We start from the raw sequence: 27,905 nt of genomic DNA on the forward strand, positions 1-27,905 counted from the left end.
CTAAAGTGGCAAAAGCACTCCGCTGGTATCGTGCATTTCACACCCTGAGCCAATATAAGTTATACCAGCAAAAGCATTTTCACACTGGTATAGCTGGGGTTTTTGCTGGTATAGCCATAGTTAAGGGGTGACTTGATCCCGGTCTATAAATACCTACAGAGGAACCAGGAATGTGACAGCAGATGGCTCTTCAGTCTAGCAGACAAACATCACACAAGATCCAGTGGCTGGAAGTTGAGGCCAGACAAACTCAGAGTGGTGCACATTTTTAATAGTGAGGGTAATTAACCACTGGGACAACTTCCAGGGCTTGTGGTGGATTCTCCATCCCTGGCAATTTTAAAATCAAGATAGGATGTTTTTCTAAAAGAGCTGCTTGAGTTCAAATAGGAATTGATTCAGGGACATTCTCTGGCCTGGGTTATACAGGAGGTCGGACAAGATGATCACAGAGCCTTAAAACCTACGAATGAATTAACACTCCCAAGTGTAGACCTGGCTTTAAGCTAAACCAAAATGAGGCAGCTTTGAACTCAAGTAAGAGCATCCACACAGCCCTTTGCACCTTGAAACCCCAGCAGTAGTGATGCTGGCAGGACAGTTTGTGAGGGTTGCGTGGCCGGATGTGATGCGAGCCAGACAAGAGCCTTCAGGAATGGAAACCCAGGAAAAGAGCATCTGCCACTCCCACAGGTGACATGGAAATCAAGAGGGCTGGAGGGAATTTGAAGAGCAAATAGGCAAGGCTAGCAAACCAAACGAGATTATCTCAAGAGCAGGAAGCCTGCAAGGAACTTGGCAGGGCCTGAACGGTGACTTGGAATTACAGGAAGATAAAGACGTGGCTGAGAAGGTAAAGACATGTCTACACTATGGAGACTAAACAGCGCAGCCCCGCAGGGTAGACGTAGCTTTCACCCACTGGTTTTTCTGCAGTGTAGGAACATCCCCTCCCGGAACACTACTAGCCGCCTTCCACTGGCGTAGCTGTGTCTGCACTGGGGAGGCTGTCAGCAAAAGGAAGTTGGGGTGTTTTTTCACACCCTTGACCGACCAAGCTATGCCAACGTACCATTTCAGTTAGAGCAGACCTGACTTACAAGACCCAGCCCTTACCATCCATCAGTCCCAAAGAGCGTTGAAGCATTATCCCCATTTTACAGATGGGGAAACTGAGGCTCAGACCAGACTGTGACGGGACTTACCCAGAGCTGGGAATAGAGCCTAAGGGCCAGCCTGTGCGCTGGCCACCAGGCCACACCAATTTCTCTGCGTCACCCTGCGCCCCGGAGGGTGTCGGGAAGATACTCTCGACCAAAGCTGAGGAGCTGTCAGATTCGCGGGGTGTCAGAAGAGCAGCAGGGGTGCAGTCACAAGTCCTGCAGGAACTGGAGCCTTCAGCAGCCTCCTTAGCTACCTTCACATCCCTCCGCAGAACTCTCCTCACGTACAAAAAACCAGCAGGTCCCTGGAGAGCAGAGCCCAGTGCCCATCGTGCTGACAAGCACTGTCTCCTTGCTCGGTATCCATCTCTTGGCCTCTGCCTTGGACTTGGGCTGGGAGCTTCTGGGGGCAGGGATGGTGCTGTTGTTCTCTGTGCAGCACCCACCAAGACTGGGCTCCTTCCACGCTACAGTAATACACAGAAGTGGCTGAGCTACTGGAACTGGCTGTCGTGTGGCTCCCCGACCACCAGTACATATTGCCCCTGTCCTGGGTACACTGAGGAGAAGAGTCATCCCATTAGCACGATGTATTGCCACAATTGAATTTTGTGAGTAGCTTACATGACATCCCACCCCCTGCACACAGCCTAGCGAAGGGACCCAGAAAGGCAGATGTTGCTGCATTTTGCACTGAGACACAAACCCCAACTTCTGCCCTTCCCAGCACTGGCATGGGTCATGGTAGGGCAGCAGCAAGTTGTGCCAGCAAATGGTGTCAGCAGAGGAAAAGGAGACCAGCTGCTGAATGTCTGACCTTAGAGAAAAACTGAATCATCCATAACGGAGGAGGAGGGCTTTGAATATTCTGGGCCAGTGGGAGCTGAAGGGAGTCCTGCACTTTAATCCCTGGTACTATTCATCAGTAGATCTCAAAGCACTTCAGAGCATGATTCTCATTTAATGGATGGGGAAACTGAGGCACAAAAAGGGGGAAATTATTTGCCCAAGCGAACCCAAGCAGGAGAGGCAGAGTCAGGAAGACAAGCCAGGTCTCAACAGTCCCAGTCCATTGCTCTATCCACTAGGACACACTGCTCTGAAGAGAACCCCCGCCTGAGATAATTGTACACCTGGAGTTCACCCATCCATGGAACTCCTCCTCCAGCTGCAGCAATCTGAACCTCAGTGGCTGTGAGGATGCGCTTGACAGCAGATTGGCCAAAGATTCTTTTAAGTCTACAGTCTTGACCAGCTAGTAAGTTACAGAAGATAGAGACCAGCGTAAGAGAGTTCTCTGCCCCCATTCCAATGCAGCCATCATTACGATGTTCTAACGAAAGTGTGAAAAAGGAAGGAAACGATATTTTTGTTTAGTAGCAGAAATAAACACTAGGTAAGAAAAGCAAGGGGGTGTTTCCAAAGCTTTTTATTCCTTGAAACATTCACAAAAGGGTGTCATAACTAAACAGCTAAAACCATCAGCAGATGGAGGGATGTGATCATTCCCTTCTATTCGACATTCCCTTCATCTGGAGCACTGTGTCCAGTTTTGGGCCCCACACTACAAGAAGGATGTGGAAAAAATTGGAAAGAGTCCAGCGGAGGGCAACAAAAATGATTACGGGGCTGGAGCACGTGACTTACGAGGAGAGGCTGAGGGAACTGGGATTGTTTACTCTGCAGAAGAGAAGAGTGAGGAGGGATTTGATAGCAGCCTCCAACTACCTGAAAGAGGGTTCTTGAGATGGATCTAGACTGTTCTCAGTGGTAGCAGATGACAGAACAAGGAGCAATGGTCTCAAGTTGCAGTGGGGGAGGTTTAGGTTGGATATTAGGACAAACTATTTCACTCGGAGGGTGGTGAAGCACTGGAATGGGTTACCTAGGGAGGTGGTGGAATCTCCTTCCTTAGAGGTTTTTAAGGTCAGGCTTGACAAAGCCCTGGCTGGGATGATTTAGTTGGGGATTGGTCCTGCTTTGAGCAGGGGATTGGACTAGATACCTCCTGAGGTCCCTTCCAACCCTGAGATTCTATATATACAAATCATCATAAAAAACTTGGGCCTTGACCTACTGCTCTGTGATGGCATTTCAGTACACTGGCATGAATAGAATTGTTCTCCGTAGATTCAGCACACAGCAAAAAAACATATAAGGTGTGTAAGTGGTTTATTTTGTCACCTTTGTAATAGTTTCTTTTTTGAACCATTATAACATAATAATTCTCTGGCCTGCGCTATACATTTTTATAAAGTACTTTATTAACCCAGAGATGATACCTAGCCCATCCTAAGACGAATTCACACAGAACAAAACGTCATTTAATGTCAGCTGAAGGTCTCTGTCCCCATTGTATACAATCACTAAGAAACTGGAAAACTACAAAGTAAGTGAAGGACATCTTCAACCTCCCATTTCTTATTCCCAAAAGAGAATGACACTCGATTTCCCACAACAGTCTAACCCTCCATTTTAAAATGTCTAAGCTCTTTAAAAACAAGGTATTTTCCATCAAACACCCCATTTCCCATGTTGTCTTAGCTCAACAAATATTAAGCCCAAAGGGCCATTCTGACCCTGCACAGCACAGGCCAGAGAATTTCATCCATTGATTCCTTCACCACGTCCAGACTTAGAGCACATCCCTTAGAAAGCAATAAAGAATCCTGTGGCACCTTATAGACTAACAGACGTTCTGCAGCATGAGCTTTCGTGGGTGAATACCCACTTCTTCAGATGCACTTCTTGCATCTGAAGAAGTGGGTATTCACCCACGAAAGCTCATGCTGCAGAACGTCTGTTAGTCTATAAGGTGCCACAGGATTCTTTATTGCTTTTACAGATCCAGACTAACACGGCTACCCCTCTGATACTTGATCCCTTAGAAAGGCAGCCATCTTGATGCAAATGCTTCAAGTGCTGGAGAATGCACCGCAGCCCTTGGTAAATTGTTGCAATGGTTACTCACCCTCAGTGAAAAATTTCTACCTTCTCTCTCATCTGAATTTTTCCAGCTTCAGCATCCGGCCACTGGATCCTGCTCTGACTTCCCCTGCTGGGTTGAAAAGCCCTCTACTCAGGCTTTCTACCCCAGGTAGGTACTTAGAGATCACGATCACATGCTCACTTCACTTCTTCACTTTCTCGCAGACAAACGAAAGAGATGAGGCTCTCATGTTTTCAGCCTCTATATGGTGTTTTCCTCGAAGTCCCAGCCCCTGGAGTCATGTGATTATTGGCTGAGACACTGAGTCTGCTTTTTAGTAAACCAGACAGATCTAGCTCTTTATGTTGGTCACTCGAGGGCATTTTCTCCAGCCCTCAAACTGTGTGTGTGTCTCTTCCCTGCATCCTCTCCAATGTACCACCCACCTATTAGAATGTGGACACCAGAACTAGGCACAGGTTTCCAGTGTCAGCCTCCCAGTGCCACCTAGCTCACTACACCCGTGTATGTTCCATATCCAGGGATTACACGAACCCTCGTGCCATGGCACTGCACTGGTAGCTTGTGTCCAGCTGCTTGTCCGCTGTGCCTCCTAGATCCTTTCCTGTCACTGCCGCCCAGTAGACAGCCCCCAGAGCCACCCCAGCACTGGGGCAAAGGGACGCTCCGGGATGTTGTGTGGGGGTCATTAACTAATCACTGTTTATGGGGCTGGGGACCAGGGCTTGATCCCCACAAACTCTCCCCAAGGGGGAAGCAGCTGTGACCACCTCCCACCTGGTCCCAGAGAGGGCAGGGCATGGGGGACTCCACAGGGTGCCATACCACAGGCCACGTACCACTCATGGCAGCACCTGGGCCATTCCACATAGTGGAACTCCTGCACCAACCAACTGCACCAGGGCAGGTTAACCCCTTCCTCACCTGGACAGTCGCCACATGAAACCTCCCCTTCCTCACAGCCCTGGGGCTCTGTGACCTCCCTGCGCTCCCTCCAGAAAGCCTGAGACGGGGAATCCTGCTTGGGGGAAGGAGACAGGCCAGGTCACCCCTGAGACCTTCCCATGCCTGTGCCAGGGCCTCGGGGAAAGCCAGACCTTGTGGGGCTGGGGTGGGAGGCTGTGTGCCAGGTCTGGGGTTTGGGGCACCCCAGTGCTTGGGGGGGCACATGGTGCCAGGGCACAGGGCAGTGCCAGCTCACTATGCCAGTCAGGGGAACAGCCCCACGGGGGCGGGGACAAGAGCGGTCTGGCAGGGGGGGCCCATGGGGGGCGCTGTTACCAGACACGCCCTACCAGAGGGGTCCGGCCCGGGCAACCTCCCACCGCTCGGGCTGTCAGTGTCTGTGCAGCGCCCGGGCCCCGCCCCGGCCCCGATCCCCGGCCCCGCCCCCCGCAGCTCCCCCAGTTACCGGGGCCCCCGGGCTGGGGCCGCGTCCCCGGCGCTCGCCCCGCGGGGCTCCGGGCGCAGCCGGCTCGGTGCGCGCTGGGCGGGGCGGGACGTGGGGCAGCGAGCGCCGCAGCTGCGCTCCGGAGCCAGCCCCCTCTGGCGGCGCCTGCTCCTGGCCGGGCGGCTGCTGGGGGCTGTTACTGACCCCGCCCGGCCGGCTGCCCCCTGCCCCAAAGACCTGGCGACACCTGTTGGGGTTGGTCCTGCTTTGAGCAGGGGGCTGGACTAGAGACCTCCTGAGGTCCCTTCCACCCCGATCTTCTATGGGTCTGTGACACTGGTGTCAATCCGGCGTAACCCTGTTGGCTCCCCTCTGCCGTGACAGAGCTGTGAATTGCTCTGCTGGCTGGGAGAACAGGTTATTATAGCCATGTCACACGTGAGGAAACTGAGGCACAGGGCAACCTGAAGTGAATCGCCTAAGGATGTCTGTGGCAAGGACAGACTGCTATACCCCCGAGTCCAGATTGTCTCCCGTCCATCTGAGCTCTGACGAGCAGCAAGCCAGCTCCTGCTCTAGCCACTAGCCCTCACTCCTCTCCAGAGCCAGGGACAGAAGCCAGGAGTCCCGATGGGTGGCCAAATTCCAGCCACGCAAATCCCATGAGCCCTTGGCTGGGCTGGACCGGGCTCTCCCCACACCCTCCAAAGCAACCAGGAATGGCCCCTTTGCAGCATCTCAGCTCAGGGCTGTGTCACTTCCCTGCAGCCTGCCACAGGGTGCTGGGGAGCTTGCCCCATCCCAGGAGCCACAGATGTGTGGGGCCATGCCTGGAGGCAGGGGGCTCCCCCCAGCCTCAGGTAGCAGCTGTGCAGCCAGCGAGCAGCTGGGGCAGGGGCTGCAGAGCCACAGTGTGGGGTAGGATGGGACGGCCCATGATGCACCTGGAGCATCACAGGGGCAGTGGGGCAGGCTGGGGGTGGAGGGCAGGGGCAGGCTGGGTGCTCATGGGATGGGCTCGATTTCCCAAGCGACGTCTGGGAAGCATCAGCTCCTGCTTCAGCTCTGAGGAGTTGGGGCTGGAGGCAGCAAGGGGGCAACTGCTCTTGCCCAGAGGTGCTGGGGCAGGAATCCAGCGTAGCGACTGCATGGCTGCAGTGCTGTCTGTGAATCCATAGCAGGAGGGTGGGTCCTACCAGAGCAGAGCTGCCCCCCTCAAAGCCCGTCCAGCACAGTATCCCTCTCTTGCCTCCCCCTCCACCACCCCCACCGATCAAATCCACAGGCCCATCCAGTCCAGGTCCCCCCTCCTGCCCCACAGATCAGAAGCAGTGCTGTACCATGCTGCCACAGGCAACCTGCCTGCCGCCCTCGCGGCGACTGGCAGAGCACCTCCTGTGGCTTGCCGCCCCAGGCACGCGCTTGGCGTGCTGGTGCCTGGAGCCGCCCCTGGCTGGGGACTGGAGGAGACTTACCCATCCTCTCTCCAGCCCCAGGGAGATTTGCCCAATGCACCCTCTCCATTCTACCCCATGCTCTGCCATGGCCCAGCTGGGCTTATTCCCAGAATGCAGTGGGGCAGGGAAGAGCTGGGGTTAGGGTGACTAGATAGCAAGCGTGAAAAATCAGGACAAGGGGTGGGGGGTAATAGGTGCCTGTATAAGACAAAGCCATGAATATCGGGACTGTCCCTATAAAATCGGGACATCTGGTCACCCTAGCTGGGGTCTCTGAGGCGAGGTCGACTGGTGGGGGTTGGGGAGCTGCCCAGGTGGCTGGGGCCAGGCTCCCAGGCAGAATCAGCAGCTGCTGGGGGCTGAGAAGGGCTGATGCAGCTCAGGAGTTTTGGTGGGGGTAATGTGGCTGGGGGGTGTAACGTGGCTAGGGGATCTTGGGAGTGATGTGGCTGGCGGTGTGTTGGGGGGGTGATGTGGCTGGGTGACATGGCTGGGAGTGTGTGTGGGGGGTGACACCCCTGGGAGTGGGGAGGGGACTGATGTGGCTGGGAGTGTGTGGACTGACATGAATGGGAGGGTGACATGGTTGGGAGATGACGTGGTTGGGGGCTGGGAATGGAGTGATGTGGCTGGGGTGGTGGACGACTGACGTGGCTGGGAGTGTGACGTGGTTGGCAGGTGACAGGGCTGGGGGCTGGGAGTGGAGTGATGTGGCTGGGGTGGTGGATGACTGATGTGTCTGGGACGGTGATATGGCTGGGGTGTCTGTGGATGACTGACATGTCTGGGAGGTGACGTAGCTGGGGGCAGGTGTGGGTGTGATGTGGCTGGCGGCAGGGGCGGCTCTACCTTTTTGGCCGCCCCAAGCAGTCATGCGCGGGAGGCGCCCCGGAGCCGCGGGAGCAGCGGACCTCCCGCGGGCATGACTGCAGAGGGACCGCTGGTCCCGCGTGGCTCGGCTGGACCTCCCGCGGCTGCGGACGGTGCGCGGGGCGGGGGGCTCCGCTTGACCTGCCGCAGTCCGGCCTGCGGGAGGTCCAGCCGAGCCGCGGGACGAGCGCCCCCTCCGCAGTCATGCCTGCGGCAGGTCCAGTCATCCCGGGGCTCTGGTGGACCTCCCGCAGACATGACTGCGGCAGGTCCGCCGGCCCAGCCTGCCGCTCCCCCCGGCTGCAGGGGACGGGCCGCTCCTCGGCTCGCAGCGGCAGGATGAGCTGGGGCCCCAGCCTTTTGCCACCCCCTAGATTTTGCTGCCCTAGGCACCAGCTTGTTTTGCTGGTGCCTAGAGCCGCCCCTGGCTGGCGGTGTGTTGGGGGTGACATGGCTGGGGGCTGGGAGTGGGGAGGGGAGTGATGTGGCTGGGAGGGTGATGTGGCTGGGTTGTGTGGATGACTCACGTGGCTGGGGAGTGACGTGGCTGTGTGTGTGTGTGGGTGTGATGTGGCTGGCGATGTGTTGGGGGATGATGTGGCTGGGGGCTGGGAGTAGAGAGGGAAGTGATGTGGCTGGGGTTGTGGATGACTGACGTGGCTGGATGTGTGTGTGGATGACTGACGTGGCTGGGAGGTGACATGGCTGTGTGTGTGTGGATGACTGACATGGCTGCGGGGTAACATGGATGGGTGTGTGTGGATGACTGACTTGGTTGGGAGGTGACGTGGCTGGGGGCTGATGTGGCTGGGGGCGAGTGTGGGTGATGTAGATGGGGATGTGTGGAGGGGGACACCCCTGGGAGGTGGGGACAGTCTCAGGATGAGTGGGTTGGGTGCAGCTTAGAGCTGATGGGCTGTGAGGGGAGCCAGCCCTCCAGCCTGGCTGCCAGGGGGTCAGCTGACTGTCCTACGTCCCTGGGGTCAGGAGAGCCCGTGGGAGAAGCTGACTCCAGGGAGCTTGAGGGGGGACTGGTCCCAGGTTGGGGGGCTGTTCTGCACCAGGCTGGGGCCTGTGAGGGAGTTTCCCATCAAATACACACACCAGCCTCCTGGGGCGAGGGCAGAGAGCACGTCTGTTCATTTTTCTTTTTATTTCCAGTTTCGAATTTTCTACAAGAAAAGAATAAAAAAAATAGAGAACTCTACGGATCGTCCAGCTGCCACAGCAACCATCGCCACGGGGCCAAGGCCATGGCACCAATCACCACGGAGACGAGGCCACAGCACCGAGCACCGGCGGCCACAGGAGGGAGGCCACACAATGATCACCATGGAGAACACACTACAGCTTGAGTCCCCATGGAGACAAAGCCAGGGTGTGGACACTCCCCCACCCAGGGACCCTTCCATGGACATGGCCCTCCCCAGGACACGGCTGTCTCTGCTTGGCCCGCTTCGTGAGCAGCACTCCGTGTCCCAGAGCTGCATAGACCCACAGCCTCCGCCGGGGCCTCTGTTAGCACGACAACACTGGAACCGACAACGGAGACGTCTACAGACACTAGGAAACTACCACCACAACCCCAGGGGAGAGAGCCCCACTAGCCAGAGCACCCCACCACAGCCCCCTGCCAGCCACCGGCTCCTGCCAGCCAGGGCACCCTGACTCAGCCCTCGGCCAGCCAGAGCACCCCACTACACCCTGAGTGCCCCACCACAGCCCCCTGCCAGCCAGGGCACCCCGACTCAGCCAGAGTGCCCTGCTAGCCACAGCCCTCTGCCAGCCAGTGGAGCTGGAGCGGGTGCAGAGCAGCAGGGGCTGTCCACTCCCCATGGCTCTCTGCACTTACCAGGCATATCCCCCATCAGTGGCTCTCTGTCCCCTCGTGGCTTCCCTCCCCTGCTGGCTCACTGTCCCTATGAGTCTACTTTCTAGCGAGTTCTCCCGCCCAGTGTTAGTGTTTCATGTCTACACTACAGGCCCCTGCGTCCGCCTTGCCCCACTAGTGGGAGGACTGGGGGATCATGTCCCTGCCCCTCCTGGACACTGGGGTCTCCAGGCCCTGTGGGGAGAGCAGGTCCCCTGGCTGGCTGCTCTGCTGCCTCAAGCCAGCACCAGCTCCAGCTCCCCTTGCCTCTCACTCGGCTCCGTGTCCATGGGGGCTCCGGGGGGCCGTTGGGACATGTGGGCCACAGCGGTGGGGGGCTTCTCCCCAACTCCAGGCCCCTCATCCTGGGGGTGCAGTGGGGGCTGCTCCCCGTCCTGCCCCAGGCAGGCGTGGGGCCGTACGGGGGGGGCCATGACAGAGCGGCGCCCCCGGGCCTTGCGGCTGTGGTGGACCTGCAGGTGCAGGGCCATGAGCTCAGGCGCGGAGGTGGCAAAGGGGCAGAAGAGGCATCGGTGCAGGGTGAGCTCACCAGGCGGCACCCCCTCTAGCGCCGGCCGCAGCGACAGGTCCAGCGGCTCGAAGTCGGCCCGGCCATTGCGTAGGGCTCGGCCAGTGCAGGCTGGCTTGCGGCGGGACGGCCGGGCGGGGGGCTCATGGCTGGCCGTGCCCCAGGCCTGCGGCAGGAAGGCCCCGCGGTACTTCTCAGCTGCCTGCAGCAGCAGCTCCGGCGGGAAGGCAGGTGGCTTGGCGGGGGCACTGGGGGTGGTGCGGCCCCGTGGCTCCAAGGCCCCGGCTGCGCCTGCACCAGCACTGTTCTTCTGCTCGCGGTGGTGGCGCTGCAGGTGGTACTTGAGAGAGCCAGACTGGGTGCCAGCGTAGTCGCAGTGTGGGCACTTGTACGGGCGCTCGCCTGCCAGAGGAGAGGGGAGACGTCAGACCCACGATGGGGAGCCCAGGCAGAGACAGACATGGTGAAAGGGACATAGGCAAACATGGAGACACAGACAGACACAAAGACAGACCAAGTACTGGGCTAGTTTATTCCACACACCCACACACACTTAACACCCATACACACATGCATGGACACTACACACACACACTACACCCACCCACATGCACACTTACACACAGGCATACTACACACACACACACACACACTACACACAGCACACAGACACACTACACATAACACACACATGCGCACACACTTACACACAAACCAAGCATTACTGGTAAGATGATAGCTTTGGGCTCGTGCGGCAGAGATCACACCACTTCACTCCCCGTGCCAGCAGGACAGACAGATGCAGAGACTCAGCCACAGACACTGATGTATGGACACAGATGCAGACAGACAGACAGACACACCCAGGCACGTCAGCCTAGCTCCCTTGGGGCATTTCAAGCAGAACCCATTTCGGACTCCGGCACGGCACTTTTTACCAAACAGCTTCCATCCCCCATCTCCCCTTTTTCCAGTTTTGCCCCTAATAATTTGGGGAGTAAGTGAGGAACACTGGAAACCCACCATTTTTTGGTTTTAAACACACCTGGAAAATTCTTTAAAAAGTCCATGTTAGGGTGAAATGTTTGTTTTCACACAAAAACCACTTTCTTTGATGCAGTCAAGACCTCGCAGCCAGCTCATGCCAGGCACTCTGGCCAGGCGAGCCCATCAGGACCATCCAGAGCAGCCCGCTGTGTGGGCCAGGACGCAGACACCCACCCAGGGATACCCCTTCTGCTCTGGGCACCTCCTGCCCTAGCCAGCCCGCTGCCCCACCATAAGTCCACTCCATGTGACACCGGCTTTGTGATCTGGAAACCTGCTCAGATGCAACCACCTCTAAGGTGGAACCCACTCCTAGGGAGTCTCAGGAAACCCTTTGGCACAGGGAAGGTAATAGCCTACTGCTGCTGCCAGCACAGGCAGTCCCACCAGCAGCACGGCTGGTGGATGCTGGTGCTGTGGGGCTGCCAGTCCGAGTGCAGCTCCTGAGGTGCCCTGCATTGCATGGGCTCCCCTCTGCCTCTCCCCGCCAGCCAGAGGGGCCATAGAGAGCCTGGTGAGGGCTCTGTCCTGCAGGCTCCCCAGCACCCAGCTCACCTGTGTGGACACGCAGATGCACCTTGAGATGGTGGGAGGAGCGGAAGGTTTTCCCGCAGTACGGACAGTCTTTGCCTGACATGCCGCGGCCCCCATCTGGACGCAGGGCCCCGCTGCGCAGCCCCTTCTCCTCTGCACAGACAGGAGGGACAGCGTGAGCCCAGGAGATGGGGGTTCAGGGGAGGGGCAGGGAGTGCAGGCCTCTGGGGCTGGGGGGACACGTGGCTGGGGGGGAATGCAGAAGATGGGTGGGAGCTGTGGGGTCCATAGTCACCCTGTATGCCTGGACTGGGCAGGGCCATGGTGCTGGGGGTATGTAGGTGGGATAAGGGGGCGTGCTGTGGTGGGGGGCGCTGTGGGGGCCGTATTCACCCTGTATGCCTGGACTGGGCAGGGCCATGGTGCTGGGGGTATGTAGGTGGGATAAGGGTGTGTGTGCTCTGGTGAGGGGTGCTGGGGGGGCCGTATTCACCCTGTATCTCTGGGCTGGGCAGGGCCGTGGTGCTGGGGGTATGTAGGTGGAATAAGGGGGGGTGCTGTGGTGGGGGGCGCTGTGGGGGCCGTATTCACCCTGTATGCCTGGACTGGGCTTGGCCATGGTGCTGGGTGTATGTCGGTGGGATCAGGGTGTGTGTGCTCTGGTGTGGGGTGCTGGGGGGGCCGTATTCACCCTGTATCTCTGGGCTGGGCAGGGCCATGGTGCTGGGGGTATGTAGGTGGGATAAGGGGCGGGGGGGCTGTGGGGGCCGTATTCACCCTGTATCTCTGGGCTGGGCAGGGCCATGGTGCTGGGGTATGTAGGTGGAATAAGGGGGTGCTGTGGTGGGGCGCTGTGGGGCCGTATTCACCCTCTATGCCTGGGCTGGGCAGGGCTGTGGTGCTGGGGGTATGTAGGTGGAATAAGGGGGGGTGCTGTGGTGGGGGGGCGCTGTGGGGGCCGTATTCACCCTGTATCTCTGGGCTGGGCAGGGCCATGGTGCTGGGGGTATGTAGGTGGGAGGGTTGTGTGGTGGGGGACGCTGTGGGGGCCGTATTCACCCTGGGCTGGGCAGGGCCGTGGTGCTGGGGGTATGTAAGTGGGGTAAGGAAGGTGGTGGGGGTGGGAGGGCCATACTCACCCTGTGTCCCCGGGCTGGGTAGGGCCGTGCCCCAGCCGGTGCCTGCATTGGAGCCGCCCCCGCCATCCGTGGGCAGCCCGTGTCCCGCTGCTGCGTGGAGCGAAGCCAGCGCCCCCAGGGCCCGGCCCCTGGCCCAATCACCATCCTGGGGCCGGTGGCTGCGGGTGTGCAGGGCCATCTGCTGGTAGGTAGCGAAGGCCCGGGCGCAGTCGGGGCAGCGGTGCTGTCCCACGCTGGCGCCACCCTCCTCCCTGGCCGCCTCACCTCTGTTGTGCCGCCGGCGCTCGCCCCACAGCTGGGAAGCCGCCTCCTGCCCACTCTCCACTGCACGGGCCGTGGCCTGGAGCCGCTCGGCGCAGCTGGCGTCTCCTGGCGGGCGCAGCTCCAGGTAGCCCAGGAAGGAGCCCTGCTCGGCCTTGTCCGGGGGCGGCAGGAAGGCAGGGTACAGGGCCTCATAGCCCAGCAGCAGCCCCCGAGGCGCCTTGGGCTTCCCGCCGGCCGCCGGCACGGCCGCACCCCGCTCGCCCTTCAGCCCCAGCTTGCTGAGATGCACCTTCATGTGGTTCTTGAGGAACCAGGGCTCCTTGAAGCAGCGCCCGCAGACCTGGCACTTGTGGTCGAAGGAGTCCTTGTGTTTGCGCATGTGCCCCTTGAGGAACCAGGACTGGGTGAAGGCCTGGCCGCACACCTGGCAGCGGAACTCGGCGGGGGGCGGCGCGGCGGGGGCTGGGGGCGCTGGGGGGGGGTGGGCTTCCCGGCTGTGCCGCTGCAGCTCCCCCTCCTGGGCGGCAGCAAAGGGGCACTGCCCACACTTGTAGGGCTGGTGCAGGATCCGCAGGTGTCGCTCCCGCTCCCCCACCGTCCGGAACTTGCCTTTGCAGAAGGGGCAGCGAAAGCTGGGGGGAGGCAGCGGCGGTGGGGGTGACGGGGGGGCAGGGGGCGGGGCTGGCGGGGGGATTGGCAGCGGGGGGGGCTCCTCCTCCTCCTCTTCCTCCTCTTCTTCCTCCCCCTCGCTGGCGGCTGGCGGGCCGCGCCGCAGCAGTGCCCGCTCCTCCAGCTCCAGCAGCAGGCGGCTCTGGTGGCTGAGGCGGGCGCAGGCCTCAGGGCGGTGGGATCGGAGGTGGAGCCGCAGGAGGCCGCGCTGGGCAGCGCGGTGCCCACAGTAGGGGCAGGTGAAGGGGGTCTCGCTGGCGTGGATCCGCGTGTGCAGCGCTAGGATGCTGTTGAAGCGGAAGCGCTTGCCACAGACGGCGCAGGGGTAGGGCCGGGCTTTGCGCCCCCCGCCTGCCCCCAGTGCAGGCCCCGGCCCATTGAAGTAGCGCTGCAGGTCCAGCTCTCCGTTGAAGGCCGGGTTTTCGCCCTCGCCAGGGGACAGCTCCTCGGGCAGGGGGGACGGCAGAGGCTCCTGCTGGAGTGGGGGAGACGGCAGGGCTGCACAGCTGGCAGGGCTGGAGTCCACCGCCTTGTGTGGGGACGGCGACCGGGAGTCCACCTCCTGCAGGGGACAAGAGGGAAGGGGAGCACTGGAGCTGGAAGACAAGTGAGGAATAAAGGGCACCCAGGAAAGGCCCTCTCCTAACTCCCAATAGTTGGAGATTGGGTGAGAGATGGGCTGGAAAAGGATTTCTCAGGTCAGGAAAAAAGTTGTGATTTTGGACCTAAAATGATCAGTGCCTGAGTCTGCAGAGAGCCTGAGCCCATCGCTGTGAGACGGAGAAGCTGCCCCAAGTGAGACCGTCACAGCTACACTGTCTGGAGGGGCCCCCAGAACGACACTGCTCTGGCGGCCTCTCCAGTGCCACCCTGGTAGCATCTCCACACAGTGACAACTGATGCAAAGCAATTCCCTAATTTCCCTGAATGGGTCCTTTAACCCAGGGGTCCAATATGACGAAGTGGGAATTGTCTGTAATATTTTCATGAAGCCTACATGTGCCTCAGTTTCCCTCCGTAGTTTGCATTGCTATTCAGTGGAGGGAAAAGGGGGCAGTGCAGGACACATGGTGTGGGTGACACCTTGCTGTCTGGACTGCTGTCTGCAGTGAATAGGGTCATTAAGGAACTGGTTGAAACCAACCCAGCCCAACAGAGGGTCCAAAGAAACAAAGGAAGCCCCAAGCACTGAACAATCAACACTCAACAGCGCAGGCAGGAGGGGCTGTGAACTCAGCAGGGCCCTGCCTGGAGACAAAGGACGAGAGGTGACCAGCAGGGGACGAAGTGTGGGCCTCTGGACGAGGTTGGCTGCTCTCACCTGATGGACTGCGTCTTAACCTCTGTCTCTGTGCTAACCCGAGCCCTCCAGTGCTGTGTGCCAGGCGACAATAAACCACTGCCTGGTTTGAAAATGCTGCCTGGTGCCACTGTAAATATTTGCTGAGCACGTTTGACCTGGAGGATGCCTCTGAGCTGGAGTCCCTCAGCTGGACTCATTGAGCACAGCTCAGGGAGTGACTCAGAACGGCTGGAGCCCCGAGGCTCAGGCACTGAGGCTGCGTGGCCTCCCCTGAAGGAAGTATTGGACCCCTTAGGGCTCTGGCCCACTGATGGGTTCCTCCAGGATGGACAGTGTTAAAAGCTGAGGCCTAGCACAGACTCTGTGGCTCCAAGAAACTCAGCAACTCCAATCCCCTGCATGGCCGGGGTGAGGGAATCCCACTGTCTGTGTTTACACCCTCATCAGTTCTCCTTTCCAGGGGGTCTCCAGGCCCAAGGCTAGGAAATGGGATCCCAACGGGATGGAAGAGCACTCACCTCCATGGTGCCAGCGATCACATGCTTCAGGCCTGCTCTTTCAGGGCAGCCGAGGGGATGGGGCCGGGTGCATCTTCAAACCCAACAGACAGCGGCATGGGCTATGAGAGAAAAATCAGAAGAGCTCAGAATTCATCACCCAGGGATTCACTCCGGACACCCACAATGTAGGATTCACCCCCAATGCCAGCATTGCACAGGGACTCCGGAGCAGTGGCACAGCAGCCAGAGCTGAAAACAGGGGAGTTTGAATGGAGGTGTGTGGGAGAAGGGAGGCAAGACCCTGTTCCTTCGGGGCAGTGACAGGAGCTTAGGCGGGAAGGCTCTGACTCCGCCAGAGGCAGCAGTGCAAGTAACCCAAGGAACGACAGAGACGATGAAGGTGACTGGACGTGGAAGCTGCAGGATGTACGTTATTCTGGAGAGGGACCTGGAAGTGCTGCCTGATACAGCTGATGGAGGAGACGACCCAAGGTCTGGAGATGCAGCTAGAAAGTCTGGTTGTGTTTCAAAGGGGATTTGAGCGGCTGATGAAGGGAAGCAGCTGAAGGGAAACCTCCAGACTTGCAGATGCAGGCTAGACCGGAGAGCTGCGAGGTTAGCCTGCCAGGCTGGGTAAGTGCACAGTGGAAGCATGAGATCCAAGCAGAAGAAAAGACCCGGCTAGTGAAGAGTAGAGCTGAGGAAGAGGTTTGCTGAGCTGGAAAAGGAAGGGGCGCAGCAGGCAGTGACAGAAGTTGGGAGGGTGAGGAAGAAGAGAAGAGCGGCTAGTTCTACAAGAAGAGGGGAAGAGGCAATGGAGATCCAGAGTTTGGAGCCCCAGGAGGACAGGAGAGGATGACATGCTTAGGACCGCAAGTGAGAGTAGAAGACAAGAAGACACAGCCAGAAAAAACAGAGGGCGGGAGCGTGGAGAATTGCACCATCACTCGGAAAAGGCAGGTCTCCATGACGGGGGATTCCCTACTACGGGTATGTCTACACTATGAAATTAGGTCGATTTAATATGTCAGTTTTTTAGAAATTGATTTGATACAGTTGATTGTGTGTGTTCCCATTTAACACCATTAACAGTACCGAGGCTAGCGTTGACTTTCGGAGTGTTGCACTGTGGGTAGCTATCCCACAGTTCCTGCAGTCTCCGCCGCCCATTGGAATTCTGGGTTGAGCTCCCAATGCCTGATGGGGCAAAAACATTGTCGCGGGTGGTTCTGGGTACATGTTGTCAACCTCCTCCCCCCCCCCCGGCCCCCGTGAAAGCAATGGCAAAAAATAGTTTCTCGCCTTTTTTCCTGGGTTACCCATGCAGACGACATACCATGACAAGCATGGAGCCCGCTCAGCTCACTGTCACCGTACGTCTCCTGGGTGCTGCTGGCAGACACAGTACTGCATTGCTACACAGCAGCAGCTCCTTGCCTTTGCAAGTTAGCAAAGACGATTAGGAGCCGTATTGTACCATCTGCTGCTGTCTCCTGGTTCCTCCTGGCCAGCCTCAGTGAGGTCGGTCGGGGGCGTCTGGGCAGACATGGGTGCTCCTGGCCAGCCTCGGTGAGGTCGGTCGGGGGCGTCTGGGCAGACATGGGTGCTCCTGGCCGGCCTCGGTGAGGTCAGTCGGGGGCATCTGGGCAGACATGGGTACTCCTGGCCGGCCTCGGTGAGGCCAGTTGGGGGTGCCTGGACATAAATGGGAGTGACTCCAGGTCATTCCGTTCTTTAAGTTTCATCTAATGGAGATTCAGTCCTGCCTGGAATATCAGGCAAGCCTACCAAAGAACCAGAGAGGCAAACGGCTGCTCTGGGTCACAGCCCCAGACATCCCACTTCTATGATGAGCTGCATGCCATTCTAGGGGGTGCCCCTACAGCTACCGCACCCCTGTGCATCCATCCTCCTCCATGGTCACCTCCGCTGATAAGCTCTGCGTGGTCACCTCTGCTGATCAGCTCACCATGGTGGCCAAACAGGAAATGAAATTCAAAAGTTCGCGGGGCTTTTCCTGTCTACCTGACCAGTGCATCTGAGTTGAGAGTGCTGTCCAGAGCGGTCACAATGGGGCACTCTGGGATAGCTCCCAGAGGCCAATACCATCAAATTGCATCCACACTACCCCAAATTCGACCCAGCAGGGTTGATTTCAGCACTAATCCCCTCCTCGGGGAGGAGTACAGAAATCGATTTTAAGAGCCCTTTAAGTTGACAAAAATGGCTTCGTCGTGTGGACGGGTGCAGGGTTAAATCGATCTAATGCTGCTAAATTCGACCTAAAGTCGTAGTATAGACCAGGGCTAAGAAGAACAGACAGGCCTGTCACCAGAGCTGATCCGGAGAACAGCCGGGGGAGCTGTCTGCCTGGAGCTAAGATACGGGATGGGGACCTGAGGCTGAAGAGGATCCTGATGGGAGCGGGAAAGAACCTACTGACTGTCCTTCACGTGGGGACAAATGATACAGCTAAATTCAAGGGAGAGTATACCAGGCTGGGGAAGACACTTAAAGCAATGGAGGCTCAGGGGATCTTCCATGGGATTCTGCCTGTCCCTAGAGGAGTAGAGCAAAGGCGAGACAAGATTATGATCATCAGCAGATGGCTCAGGCTGTGGTGCTATAAGTGGGGCTTTGGGATGTTGACCACTGGGAGGCAATTCACGGAGGGAGGCCTGTTCTCGTGGGATAGACTCCACCTGAGTAGGGAGGGAAATAGACTTTTGGCCTGGAGGTTGGCACAACTCATTAAAAGAGCTTTAAACTAGGAACTCGGGGAAGACGGTTGGGCGATGCTCATGTAATCTCCATGCCTGATTCTAACACTGAGCGGGTGGAAAATCAAGTACAAGAGGATAGAGCAATGGAGACAGGAACAGCAAAGGGTAGGAGAATGGACAACAAGAGGAAAGACGGAGCCAGAACCAATGACACTAATAGTCTTAGGTGATGCTGGTAGTATAATGACTGTACCTAATGGGCGAGAAATCTGTGCCAAGCCAAGCAGAAACAGCTAAGATGTCTGTACACCAATGCAAGGAGTCTGGGTAACAAAACGGAGGAGCTAGAATGGCTGGTGCAGGAAGTGAAACCAGCTATTACAGGGATAACAGAAACATGGTGGTAGAGCAGTTATGGCAGGAGCACGGGTATTGAAGGCTCTGTGCTCCTCAAAGACAGAAATAAAGGTAAAGGTGGTGGAGCAGCATTGTATGTTTACGATGAGGTAGATTGTAAAGAAATTAGAGGTGATGGAATGGATAAAAGGGAATCTAGGTCCAAATCACTTTGGGGAAGAAAGGTAACAGAGACTCCCCTGGGGCAGTGCTCGGGGTGTGCTACAGACCCCCCAGGATCTGGTCTGGATAGGGATAGAGACCTCTTTAAGGTTTTTAATGAAAGAAATACTACTGGGAATTATGTGATTTTTGGGAGACTTTAACTTCCCAGATATAGGAGGGAGGACAAGTGCTACTAATAATAGTAGGGCCCAGATGTCCCTGGATGTGATAGCTGACAGATTTCTTCACCAAATAGTTGCTGAACCAACAAGAAGTGATGCCATTTTAGATCTAGTGCTGGTAAGAAGCAAGGACCGCATGAAAGAATCATAGAATCATAGAATCTCAGGGTTGGAAGGGACCTCAGGAGGTCATCTATCCAACCCCCTGCTCAAAGCAGGACCAAACCCAACTAAATCATCCCAGCCAGGGCTTTGTCAAGCCTGACCTTAAAAACCTCTAAGGAAGGAGATTCCACCACCTCCCTAGGTAACCCAGGGAACTGGTTGTAGAGGACAACTTTTGTTTGAGTGCTCATGAGTTAATTCAGTTTAAACTAAACTGAAGGACAAGCAAAAATAGGTCTGCACTGGGGTCCTTGATTTCCAAAGGGCAAACTTTACAAAATTAAGGGACTTATTATGGAAGTGGACTGGCCTGAGGAACTCAAGGATCTGAATGTGGAGGAGGCTTGGAATTAATTTCAGTCAAAGCTATGTGAAGTCGGCATCCCAAGCAAGGGAAAAATTTGTAGGGAGGGTTGCAGGCCAAGCTGGATGAACAAGCATCTCAAACAGGCTAGTGAGAGAAAGCTGAAAGCCTACAAGGGATGGATCAGCAAAGAAAGCCACCTCTTTGCAGGGGTGCTGGAAAAACTTTTTCAGTGGGGGTGCTGAAGGCAGAAACCATGTATTTTGGTTGTTATTACTACTTCAAGCCAGGGGGTGCAGCAGCACCCCCAGCTCTCTTTACCATCAACAAGGTTAGCCTTGAAATTAGGCAAAGGTTTCTAAGCATCAGAGGAGTGAAGTTCTGGAACAGTCTCCCAAAGGGAGCAGTGTCTGAGCTTGGTAAGTGTCTGGAGGGGATGTTATGATGGGACTGCCTGCCTGGCATATGGCCCAATACTCCCAGAGGCCGGTGACTGGGCACTAGGTGGGGAGGGCTCTGAGTTATGACAGAGAATTCTTTCCCAGGGGTCTGGCTGGTGGGTCTCACCCACATGCTCAGGGTCTAACCGATTGCCATATCTGATACCGGGAAGGAATTTTCCCCTGGGTCAGATTGGCAGAGACCCTGGGGCATTTTCCCTTCCTCTGCAGCATGGGGCATGGGTCACTTCTTGTTATGAACTAGAGCAAAGGGTGGGTTCTCTGTAACTTGAAGTCTTTAAACCAACATTTGAGGATGTCGGTAACTCAGCCAGAGATCGGAGTCTGTTACTGGAGTGGGTGGGTGAGGTTCTGTGGCTGGTGATGTGCAGGGGGTCAGAACTAGATGAACATGATGGTTCATTTAGCCCTTAGAGTCTATGAGACGTCAGTTTCACACACACCAGCATCACACTGGAATTCACACACCTCCCAAAACCAGCATCACAAGGGTTGCCAACTTTCTAATCGCACAAACCCGAACACCCCTTCCTCGCCCCTTCCCCAAGGCCCCACCCCTGCCCCACCCCTTCTCTGAGGCCCCGCCCCTGCTTGTTCCATCCCCCCTCTCCCTCCATCACTCACTCTCCCCCACCCTCACTCACTTTCACTGGGCTGGGGCAGGGAGGCGGGGGTGGGAGGTGGTTCAGGGTCCCGGCGGTGCTCACCGCGGCTCCCATGTCCCTGCAGCCCCTAGGTGGCTAGAGAGGCTCCGTACGCTGCCCTTGTGCTTGCAGGCAACACCCCCGCAGCTCCCATTGGTTTCCAGCCAATGGGAGCTGCGGAGCTGGCACTCGGGGTGGGGCAGTGCGTGGAGCCTCCCTGGCCACCCATGCACCTAGGGGTCTAGCGGCCACTTCCAGGAGCTGCACAGAGCCAGGGCAGGCAGAGAGCCCACCTTAGCCCCAGGCCCCTGCTGTGCTGCCACCTGGACTTTTAATGGCCTGGTCAGCAGTGCCAACCGGAGCTGCCAGGTTCCCTTTTCGACTGGGCGTTCCAGTCAAAAAACAGACGCCTGGCAACCCTACCTCTAAATCCATGCTCACCTCCACAGCCAGCCTGGCCTGGCCCAGAGTGCTCTGCACTGCCACCCCCGCCCAGGGCATAGCCCTCTGCCCAGCCGGCCTGGCCCAGGGCACAGCCCTCTGCCCAGCCACCCCCGCCCAGGGCATAGCCCTCTGCCCAGCCGGCCTGGCCCAGGACACAGCCCTCTGCCCAGCCACCCCCGCCCAGGGCATAGCCCTCTGCCCAGCCGGCCTGGCCCAGGGCACAGCCCTCTGCCCAGCCACCCCCGCCCAGGGCATAGCCCTCTGCCCAGCCGGCCTGGCCCAGATCCCTTGCATGGCCAGCCTGGCGCAACCCAGCCCAGAGCTCCCTGCACAGCTAGCCTGGCCTGGCCCAGCCCAGGGCCCTCTGCCCAGCCAGCCCAGACCCAAAGCCAGAGTCCCCTGCCCAGCCTCCATGTGGTACCAGGGGCTGGTGCAGCCATGGGCTGGGTGAACAGCTGCGTGTTCGGGTCGCTGACAGGTTTGGGCTGAACCAAATCCCAACATTTTGAAAATTTTCTGCAACACAAAACAATCCGTTTCTGGTTGAGCCAAACACGTTACCGAGACTGGACTGGTTCAGGCCTTTGTCCAGGCCTAGCAGAGCCCTCCAGTCTCACCTTTAGCCCAGCAGTCACAGCACTTCCCTGGGAGGGGGCAGCCCCTGGTTCAGTTCCCCCGTGCTGATAGGAAGGAGGGACTTGACCTGGGTCTCCCCGTTTGCAGGAGGGGGGCCTGGCAGCTGTTCCACTGTGTACAGTGCCTGCTCCAAGCCCCAGGCTATCGACTCAGTCTCATGCTCTCCCTGGCCCAGTGACTATCCATTGTCACTAGGGACGATGCCAGATGGCCACTGGGCCTTGCCCAGCATAGCTCGGCCTCACGTGGGGAGCAGGCGGGGGGTATGAGCGCATCCTGAAGGGATCGAACCTGAGAGGATGTTTCTCAGCCTTGTCTCTGATTCCTTGGGCCTGCTGGGACCCTGGCTGAAAAGGGCCACAGACCAGGGGACAGGGAGTCAGTGCCACACTGCTCAGAGCACTTGCAGCTCTGAACTGGGACTATGACTATAATGATAATGACTATCACCCAATGTCATGCTTCAGGGCTGCAGCTCCTGCAGAGTCAGGAAGAATGTTTCCTCCCCATGCACAGCTGCCAGATGGATTGAGGCGGTGAAGGTGGGGTCACCTTCCTCTGAAGCATCAGGGATCATCCACAGCTGGAAGGAAATACTGGATGTGGCTGCTGAGAGCTGATCCAGAGAATTCTGCCTTAGATACTTGGCTGGTGGGTCTTGCTCAGGGTCAAACCAATTGTCAGATTTGGGATTGGGGAGAAATTTCCCCCTCAGATTGGCAGGGACCCGGGGGGCGGGGTGTATCTCGCCTTCCTCTGCAGCATGGGGCATGGGCATTGGTGTGCCGCAGTCTCCCGTTCTCTGCCTCTGGCACATAACCGTTTAGTCTCTAAGGACTGACATGCTTTGGCCTAAGTCAGGTAATTGAGTGAGTCCTGCATTATGTCTGGCTGACTGAGAGTGGAGTTGCTAGAAGGAGATGCCCAATCTTTGATTAGTGATGGAGAATCCACCCTGTGAGTTGCTCTAACATCAATTCCCCTCCTTATTAAGCATTTGCATGTTGTTCCCAGTTGGAATTTATAGCCATTGGTCGCCCACAAAGCAAACCGAGCTCTCAGACATGAAGTGTGCCCCCAGATGCTGTGGTGGCTGCCTGTTTTTGCAGAGAGCCTAAAGCCACACTTCCCAGGAGACAACTCCTCTGACCCCCATGGGCTCATTGCAGACTCAGTGCCATGCCCAGTGGTGGCTGCATTGTCCACATTAATCATTTCAGTGCTGATCTGGACTGGGGACAATGGTGGGCAGGCAGTGGGAAGGCACAGCCAGGACACAAGGAAAGGAGGAGGAGGGGATCGAAAAGATGGCCTGAAAGGCTGGTGAGGATTCCCACTGAATGCAACAGTAAGGCACTAAGCAAACAGCACGTTTCACTTCAAGCTGGTCAGAAAACGGGGAGACGTTTTCCCAGAAAATTCTGACGCTGTTGAAAAAATACAAATGTATTTTGCCACTAAAAAGAAAAAAAAAACAGTTTTCTGTGGGGGTGAAGGGTGTCCTAGTGAAGAGGAGCGGCCCGTAGCTCTTTCCACCCACTCAGGCTGTGCCGCGGGGCAGGGGGGAGGGATTCCCACGGGAGATGGGCAGTGGTACGAAGCCCCCCAGCCTGTGTGTGTGTGGGGGGGGGGGGGAGAAATTCCCAGTGGAGATGGGCAGGGATTTAGTGACTGTCTGTACTCAGTGCTCTCCCTCATGCCTCTGCCCGGCCAGGGGCTCCCATGCACACAGCCTGGAGGGCAAACCCCACTTTGCATGGGGAGTGCCCCAGCTAGTGCTCTGGTCCCTGCTAGCCCTTACATGCCCAGACCCCACTGGGATCCCAGTGACCTATTGACCTTGGCTGGGAGCCCCCGGGAACACAGGCATTGCCAGCTGGGGCCACGCTGCAGCCCCTCTAGCCCAGATGTTCTCTCCAACAGTGACCAGCACCAGATGCTGCAGAGGCAGGGGTAGGACCCGTGATGTAGCAGTGTGCGGTAACCTGCCCCGCCAGCCCCAGGAGATCTCATCCTGCTCGCTAATGCCTTAAGCCCCAAAGCAGGAATAATCTCCTTGTTGGCATGAACTGTTATAACCCTGGACATGCCTGTACTCCAGAGAAACTGCCTGTGCATCTTTATAAGCGGGTGCAGCTCTCGGCCTCAGCAACACCCTGTGGCAGAGAGTTCCACCGGCTCGTCACTCCTTGTGTGTGAAAAAGCATTTCTTTTGATCCGTTTTCAATTCCCCCTTTTAATCTCATTGACCAGCCCTTGTCCTTATGCTGTCAGAAGGGAGGCCCCCCATTCTCCAGACCGGTCGGTATTATATAGACCCGGGTCCTGCCGCCTCTTAGCAATCCACCTTGTTTCCAGCCCCTCATAATTCTCACTGTACTGCTAATATGCACTAGTCTCTGGGACGGGGTGCCCAGCACGGCACAGTGTCCAGAGGGGGCCACCCCATGGATTTATAAATCAGCTTTGTGACATTTGCTGTGATTCCCCACCCCAGATATTAACTATGCTGTGATTCCCTGCACAGAGCCCTGCCAGAAGGAAGTTAGTCAAGGGGCAAAGCCACGGAGAATGGAGGCTCCGCACACCCTGCTCTCTGTGCCTGGCCTGGGGCTACCCTCACACCCATGCTCTTCCCCACAGGGCCCTGCCCCAGGGAATGTGCAGGGTGTAGGCCCCAGGCTTAGGTCACTATCCCGTCACCGCATCCTGAGCCCTGCATGGAGACGGCCGAGTTCTTGGCCCCTGGACTGATTCATGTCCATGGTACAAGGCAGCCCCTGGGAGGCAGCTGGGTTAACCCTAACCCTGACCTCTTGGGTGTTTGCCTTTGCCCTCAGTGACCCCCTGCCTCCTCCTTTCCCCTGCGCCAGCGCCTTTCCCCCCTTCGCTCTGGGGAAGCTGCCGTCTCGGGGAAGGGGCCCTGCCGCCTGTGATGGGGCCGGCCCAGCTGGGGGAGGGGAGCTCCCCAGAGCGAGGCCCAGGGAAGAGGGGAGCGCCAGGCCTCAGGGAAGCCCCGGGTCCCAGCCAGCCAGCCCAGTGTGGGCAGAGGAGGGGAGCAGCTCCCAGCTCGGTCTGCTCGCCAGTGTGCACCTGTCCCGGCGAGGGGCGGGGGAGGGAGCCGGCCCTGCGAAAGGGCTTTATCCCAAGGCATCCCCTCCCCCGCCTGCCCGCCCATCCGTCTGCACAAACTTCTGGGGCCTCCATGAAAGGAGCCCAAAGAAAAAGGATTAAGGTCCGTCTCCCCCCTGCCGCTGGGAGAGCGGCCGCCCTGCCCCCCAGCTCCCCCAGGCCGCACCGGGGACCGCTTCCCTGCCTTGCCCTGCAGCCAGCAGCTCCCAAAGTTGGGCAAGTGCCCCCCCTGCCCAAGCCGGGGAGCCCAGACAAGTACGGGATTGTCCCCGCTGGCCCCTTCCCCCAGCCGGGGAGAACAAAAGGAGCCGGAGCCGGAGCAGCAGCAGCGTCCGCCTGACTCCTTTGTGCCACTTGTGCTCATGCAAAACAGCACATTCCAGCTCGCCTGGCCCCTGCGCCCCCACCCTGGGCGGGAGCGCCCCAGCCCCCCCTGCCTCCAAGCATCTTTTATCCCCCGGCCCCCAAGAAACTGACCCCTCCCCCCTAGGCCCCGGCTCGCGTCTGCAGTACAAAGGGCTGCCCCGGGGAGCAGGCCCACTGTGCCACGCAGGCCAGCAGCACCCCCTCTTCCCCGCCACCTCCCCGGCCAGCGGGAGAGCCACAGCAAAAGTTGACTTAGTTTCCCCTGACCGGGCACCCCCTCCCCCATCTGCACGGCACCTGCTCCCAAGTTGGAGCCAGGGCCGGCGCCCAGCCATGGGGCGGCGGGGGCGCTGGCGTGGGCCGCGCGGCACAGCTACTCACGGGCCGGGCGAGGCGACAGCTGGGGAGCCCCCCGCGCCAGCGCTGGGCTGGGGCTGACTGAGCAGAGCAGAGCGGCAAGCGGCCGGCCTCCCCCCTCATTGTATGGAGCAGGCATGCATGCAGCAATTTGCATTTTTTAAGCTTTTCATCACTGCACAGGCAGCGCCGGGAGTTTTCTCCCCCTCTCGCCGCCCAGCTCAAAATGGTGGCAGGGCCGGGGGGGGGGGTGTCCCACACAGGCCGGGCTGCCAGGCATGGGGGGAGACAAGGGCCTTTCCCAGTCCCCCCTCTTTTCTTTGTTTAGACGGTGACATTTGGTAGAGTCCTGGTTATTGATCACAACATTAAAGAGACAGCGACTGGGAGAGAGACAGAGCAGCCGAGAGACAGGGCGCAGGTGGGGGTAGGAGCCAGGCTGCAGGGCAGGGGGTAGGAGCTCAGGGGTGGGGGGTAGGAGCTCAGGGATGGGGCAGGAGCCCAGATGGGGCATGTGGTGGGGCTATTAGCCCAGGGACGGGGATCCGGGTGGGTGAAGAACTCAGTGAAGGGTTGTGGGGCAGGGGTAGGACCCATCTGTCCTGTGGGATCACAGCACAGCACAGGTAGTCAGAGGGGACTCTAGGCCTCTCTCTCCTGTGGGATTATGGCCCCAATGCAAGTGGGTTTGAAGGGGCTCAGGGTCTGTTTTGCTTATGGGGAGCACAACCCCGGCATGGAGGATGGGGGTCTCTAGGTCTCTCTCTCCCGTGGGGTTCACCACCCCAGGGCTGGGGGTCTCTCTCTCCTGTGGGGGTCATAGCCCCAGGGCCGGGGCGGGGGCTGCTCTGGGCTGGTCTCTCCCATGGGGCCTAGGGTCTATGGGCCTGTCTCTCCTGTGGAGGCTGGGGGTCTCTGGGCCTGTCTCTCCTGTGTGTGTGTGGGGGGGGTGTCACAGCCCCAGGGCTGGGGGTCTCTGGGCCTGTCTCTCCTGTGTGTGTGTGGGGGGGGGTGTCACAGCCCCAGGGCTGGGGGTCTCTGGGCCTGTCTCTCCTGTGGGGGGGGGGTCACAGCCCCAGGGCTGGGGGTCTCTGGGCCTGTCTCTCCTGTGTGTGTGGGGGGGGTCACAGCCCCAGGGCTGGGGGTCTCTGGGCCTGTCTCTCCTGTGGGGGTCACAGCCCCAGCCCCAGCCCCAGGGAAGGAACAATCAGTTGCACACATATAAAATGGGAAGTGACTGCCTAGGAAGGAGCACTGCGGAAAGGGATCTGGGGGTCATAGTGGATCCCAAGCTAATAATAATTAATAATTTGAGATATACCTATCTCCTAGAGCTGGAAGGGACCCTGGAAGGTCATCGAGTCCAGCCCCCTGCCTTCGCTAGCAGGACCAAGCTAAATATGAGTCAACAGTGTAACACTGAGACAAAAAAAGCAAACCTCATTCTGGGATGTTTTAGCAGGAGTGTTGTAAGCAAGACACGAGAAGTAATTCCGCTCTACTTCACACTGATTAGGCCTTACCTGGAGTATTGAGTCCTTTTCTGGGCGCCACATTTCAGGAAAGATGTGGACAAATTGGAGGAAGTCCAGAGAAAAGCAACAAAAATGATAAAAGGTTTAGAAAACATGAGCTGTGAGGGAAGATTGAAAACACTGGGTTTGTGTAGTCTAGAGAAGAGAAGACTGAGGGGACATAACAGTTTTCACATACATAAATGGTTGTTACAGGGAGAAAAATTAACCTCTGAGGACAGGACAAGAAGCAATGGGCTTAAATTGCAGCAAGGGAGGTTTAGGTTGGACATTAGGAAACCCTGTCAGGGTGGTTAAACACTGGAATAAATTGCCTGGAGGGGTTGTGGAATCTCCATCATTGGGGATGTTTAAGAGCAGGTTAGACAAACGCCTGTCAGGGATGGTCTAGATAATACTTAGTCCTGCCAGGAGCACAGGGGACTGGACTAGACAACCTCTCACGGTCCCTTCCAGTCTTTTATGGAGGATGGGGCGGCTCTGGCGTTCCTGGGGTGTCACGGGCCCTGCACTGCTCCATCCTGACAGGTAGCGGCCCAGTGCTGGGATTTCTCCAGGCCCCGTTCTCAGTGGAGGCTGGGCGCTTGGACAAACCAAGCGTGGGAGGGAGATGCTGGCACACAGCTGGGTCCTGCAGTGGGACTGGCCACAGCACGGGAACAGAGACAGAGACAGCTGCCGGCACAGCTTTATTAATATGCAGAATATAA

General features: G+C 58.0%; 1 protein-coding gene across 5 annotated transcripts; it reads right to left on the reverse strand.

Moving 5' to 3' along the window:
- Positions 1-9,038: 9,038 nt before the first annotated feature.
- On the reverse strand, positions 9,039-27,268 carry ZNF219 (zinc finger protein 219). 5 transcript variants are annotated; one of them, XM_039497370.1, is made up of 7 exons: positions 25,685-25,868; positions 15,704-15,804; positions 13,876-14,444; positions 12,950-13,845; positions 11,832-11,963; positions 10,516-10,631; positions 9,039-10,464 (listed from the first exon to the last, which is right to left on the reverse strand). In XM_039497370.1, exons 2-7 carry the CDS (start codon positions 15,707-15,709, stop codon positions 9,937-9,939), a joined length of 2,247 nt encoding a protein of 748 aa, XP_039353304.1. In that variant the 5' UTR covers positions 15,710-15,804; positions 25,685-25,868; the 3' UTR covers positions 9,039-9,936. The 5 variants fall into 5 exon arrangements, with proteins under 5 accessions (XP_039353304.1, XP_039353301.1, XP_039353300.1 ...); XM_039497367.1 differs by lacking the exon at positions 25,685-25,868 and adding an exon at positions 27,184-27,268 and having other exon boundaries at positions 9,039-10,631; positions 12,950-14,444; XM_039497366.1 differs by having other exon boundaries at positions 9,039-10,631; positions 12,950-14,444.
- Between the last annotated feature and the right edge of the window lie 637 nt (positions 27,269-27,905).

Source organism: Mauremys reevesii, linkage group 13, assembly GCF_016161935.1.
Source record: "Mauremys reevesii isolate NIE-2019 linkage group 13, ASM1616193v1, whole genome shotgun sequence".
NCBI classification, from domain to species: Eukaryota; Metazoa; Chordata; order Testudines; family Geoemydidae; genus Mauremys; species Mauremys reevesii.

Bases quoted from the DNA above. Each gene is read 5' to 3' on its own strand.
- ZNF219 (XM_039497367.1), bottom strand. The intron at 11,964-12,949 runs GTGAGTATGGCC...CTGTCTGTGCAG, and splicing joins ACCCAGCCCGGGGACACAGG to AGGAGAAGGGGCTGCGCAGC. The intron at 10,632-11,831 runs GTGAGCTGGGTG...CTCCTCTGGCAG, and splicing joins GCATCTGCGTGTCCACACAG to GCGAGCGCCCGTACAAGTGC.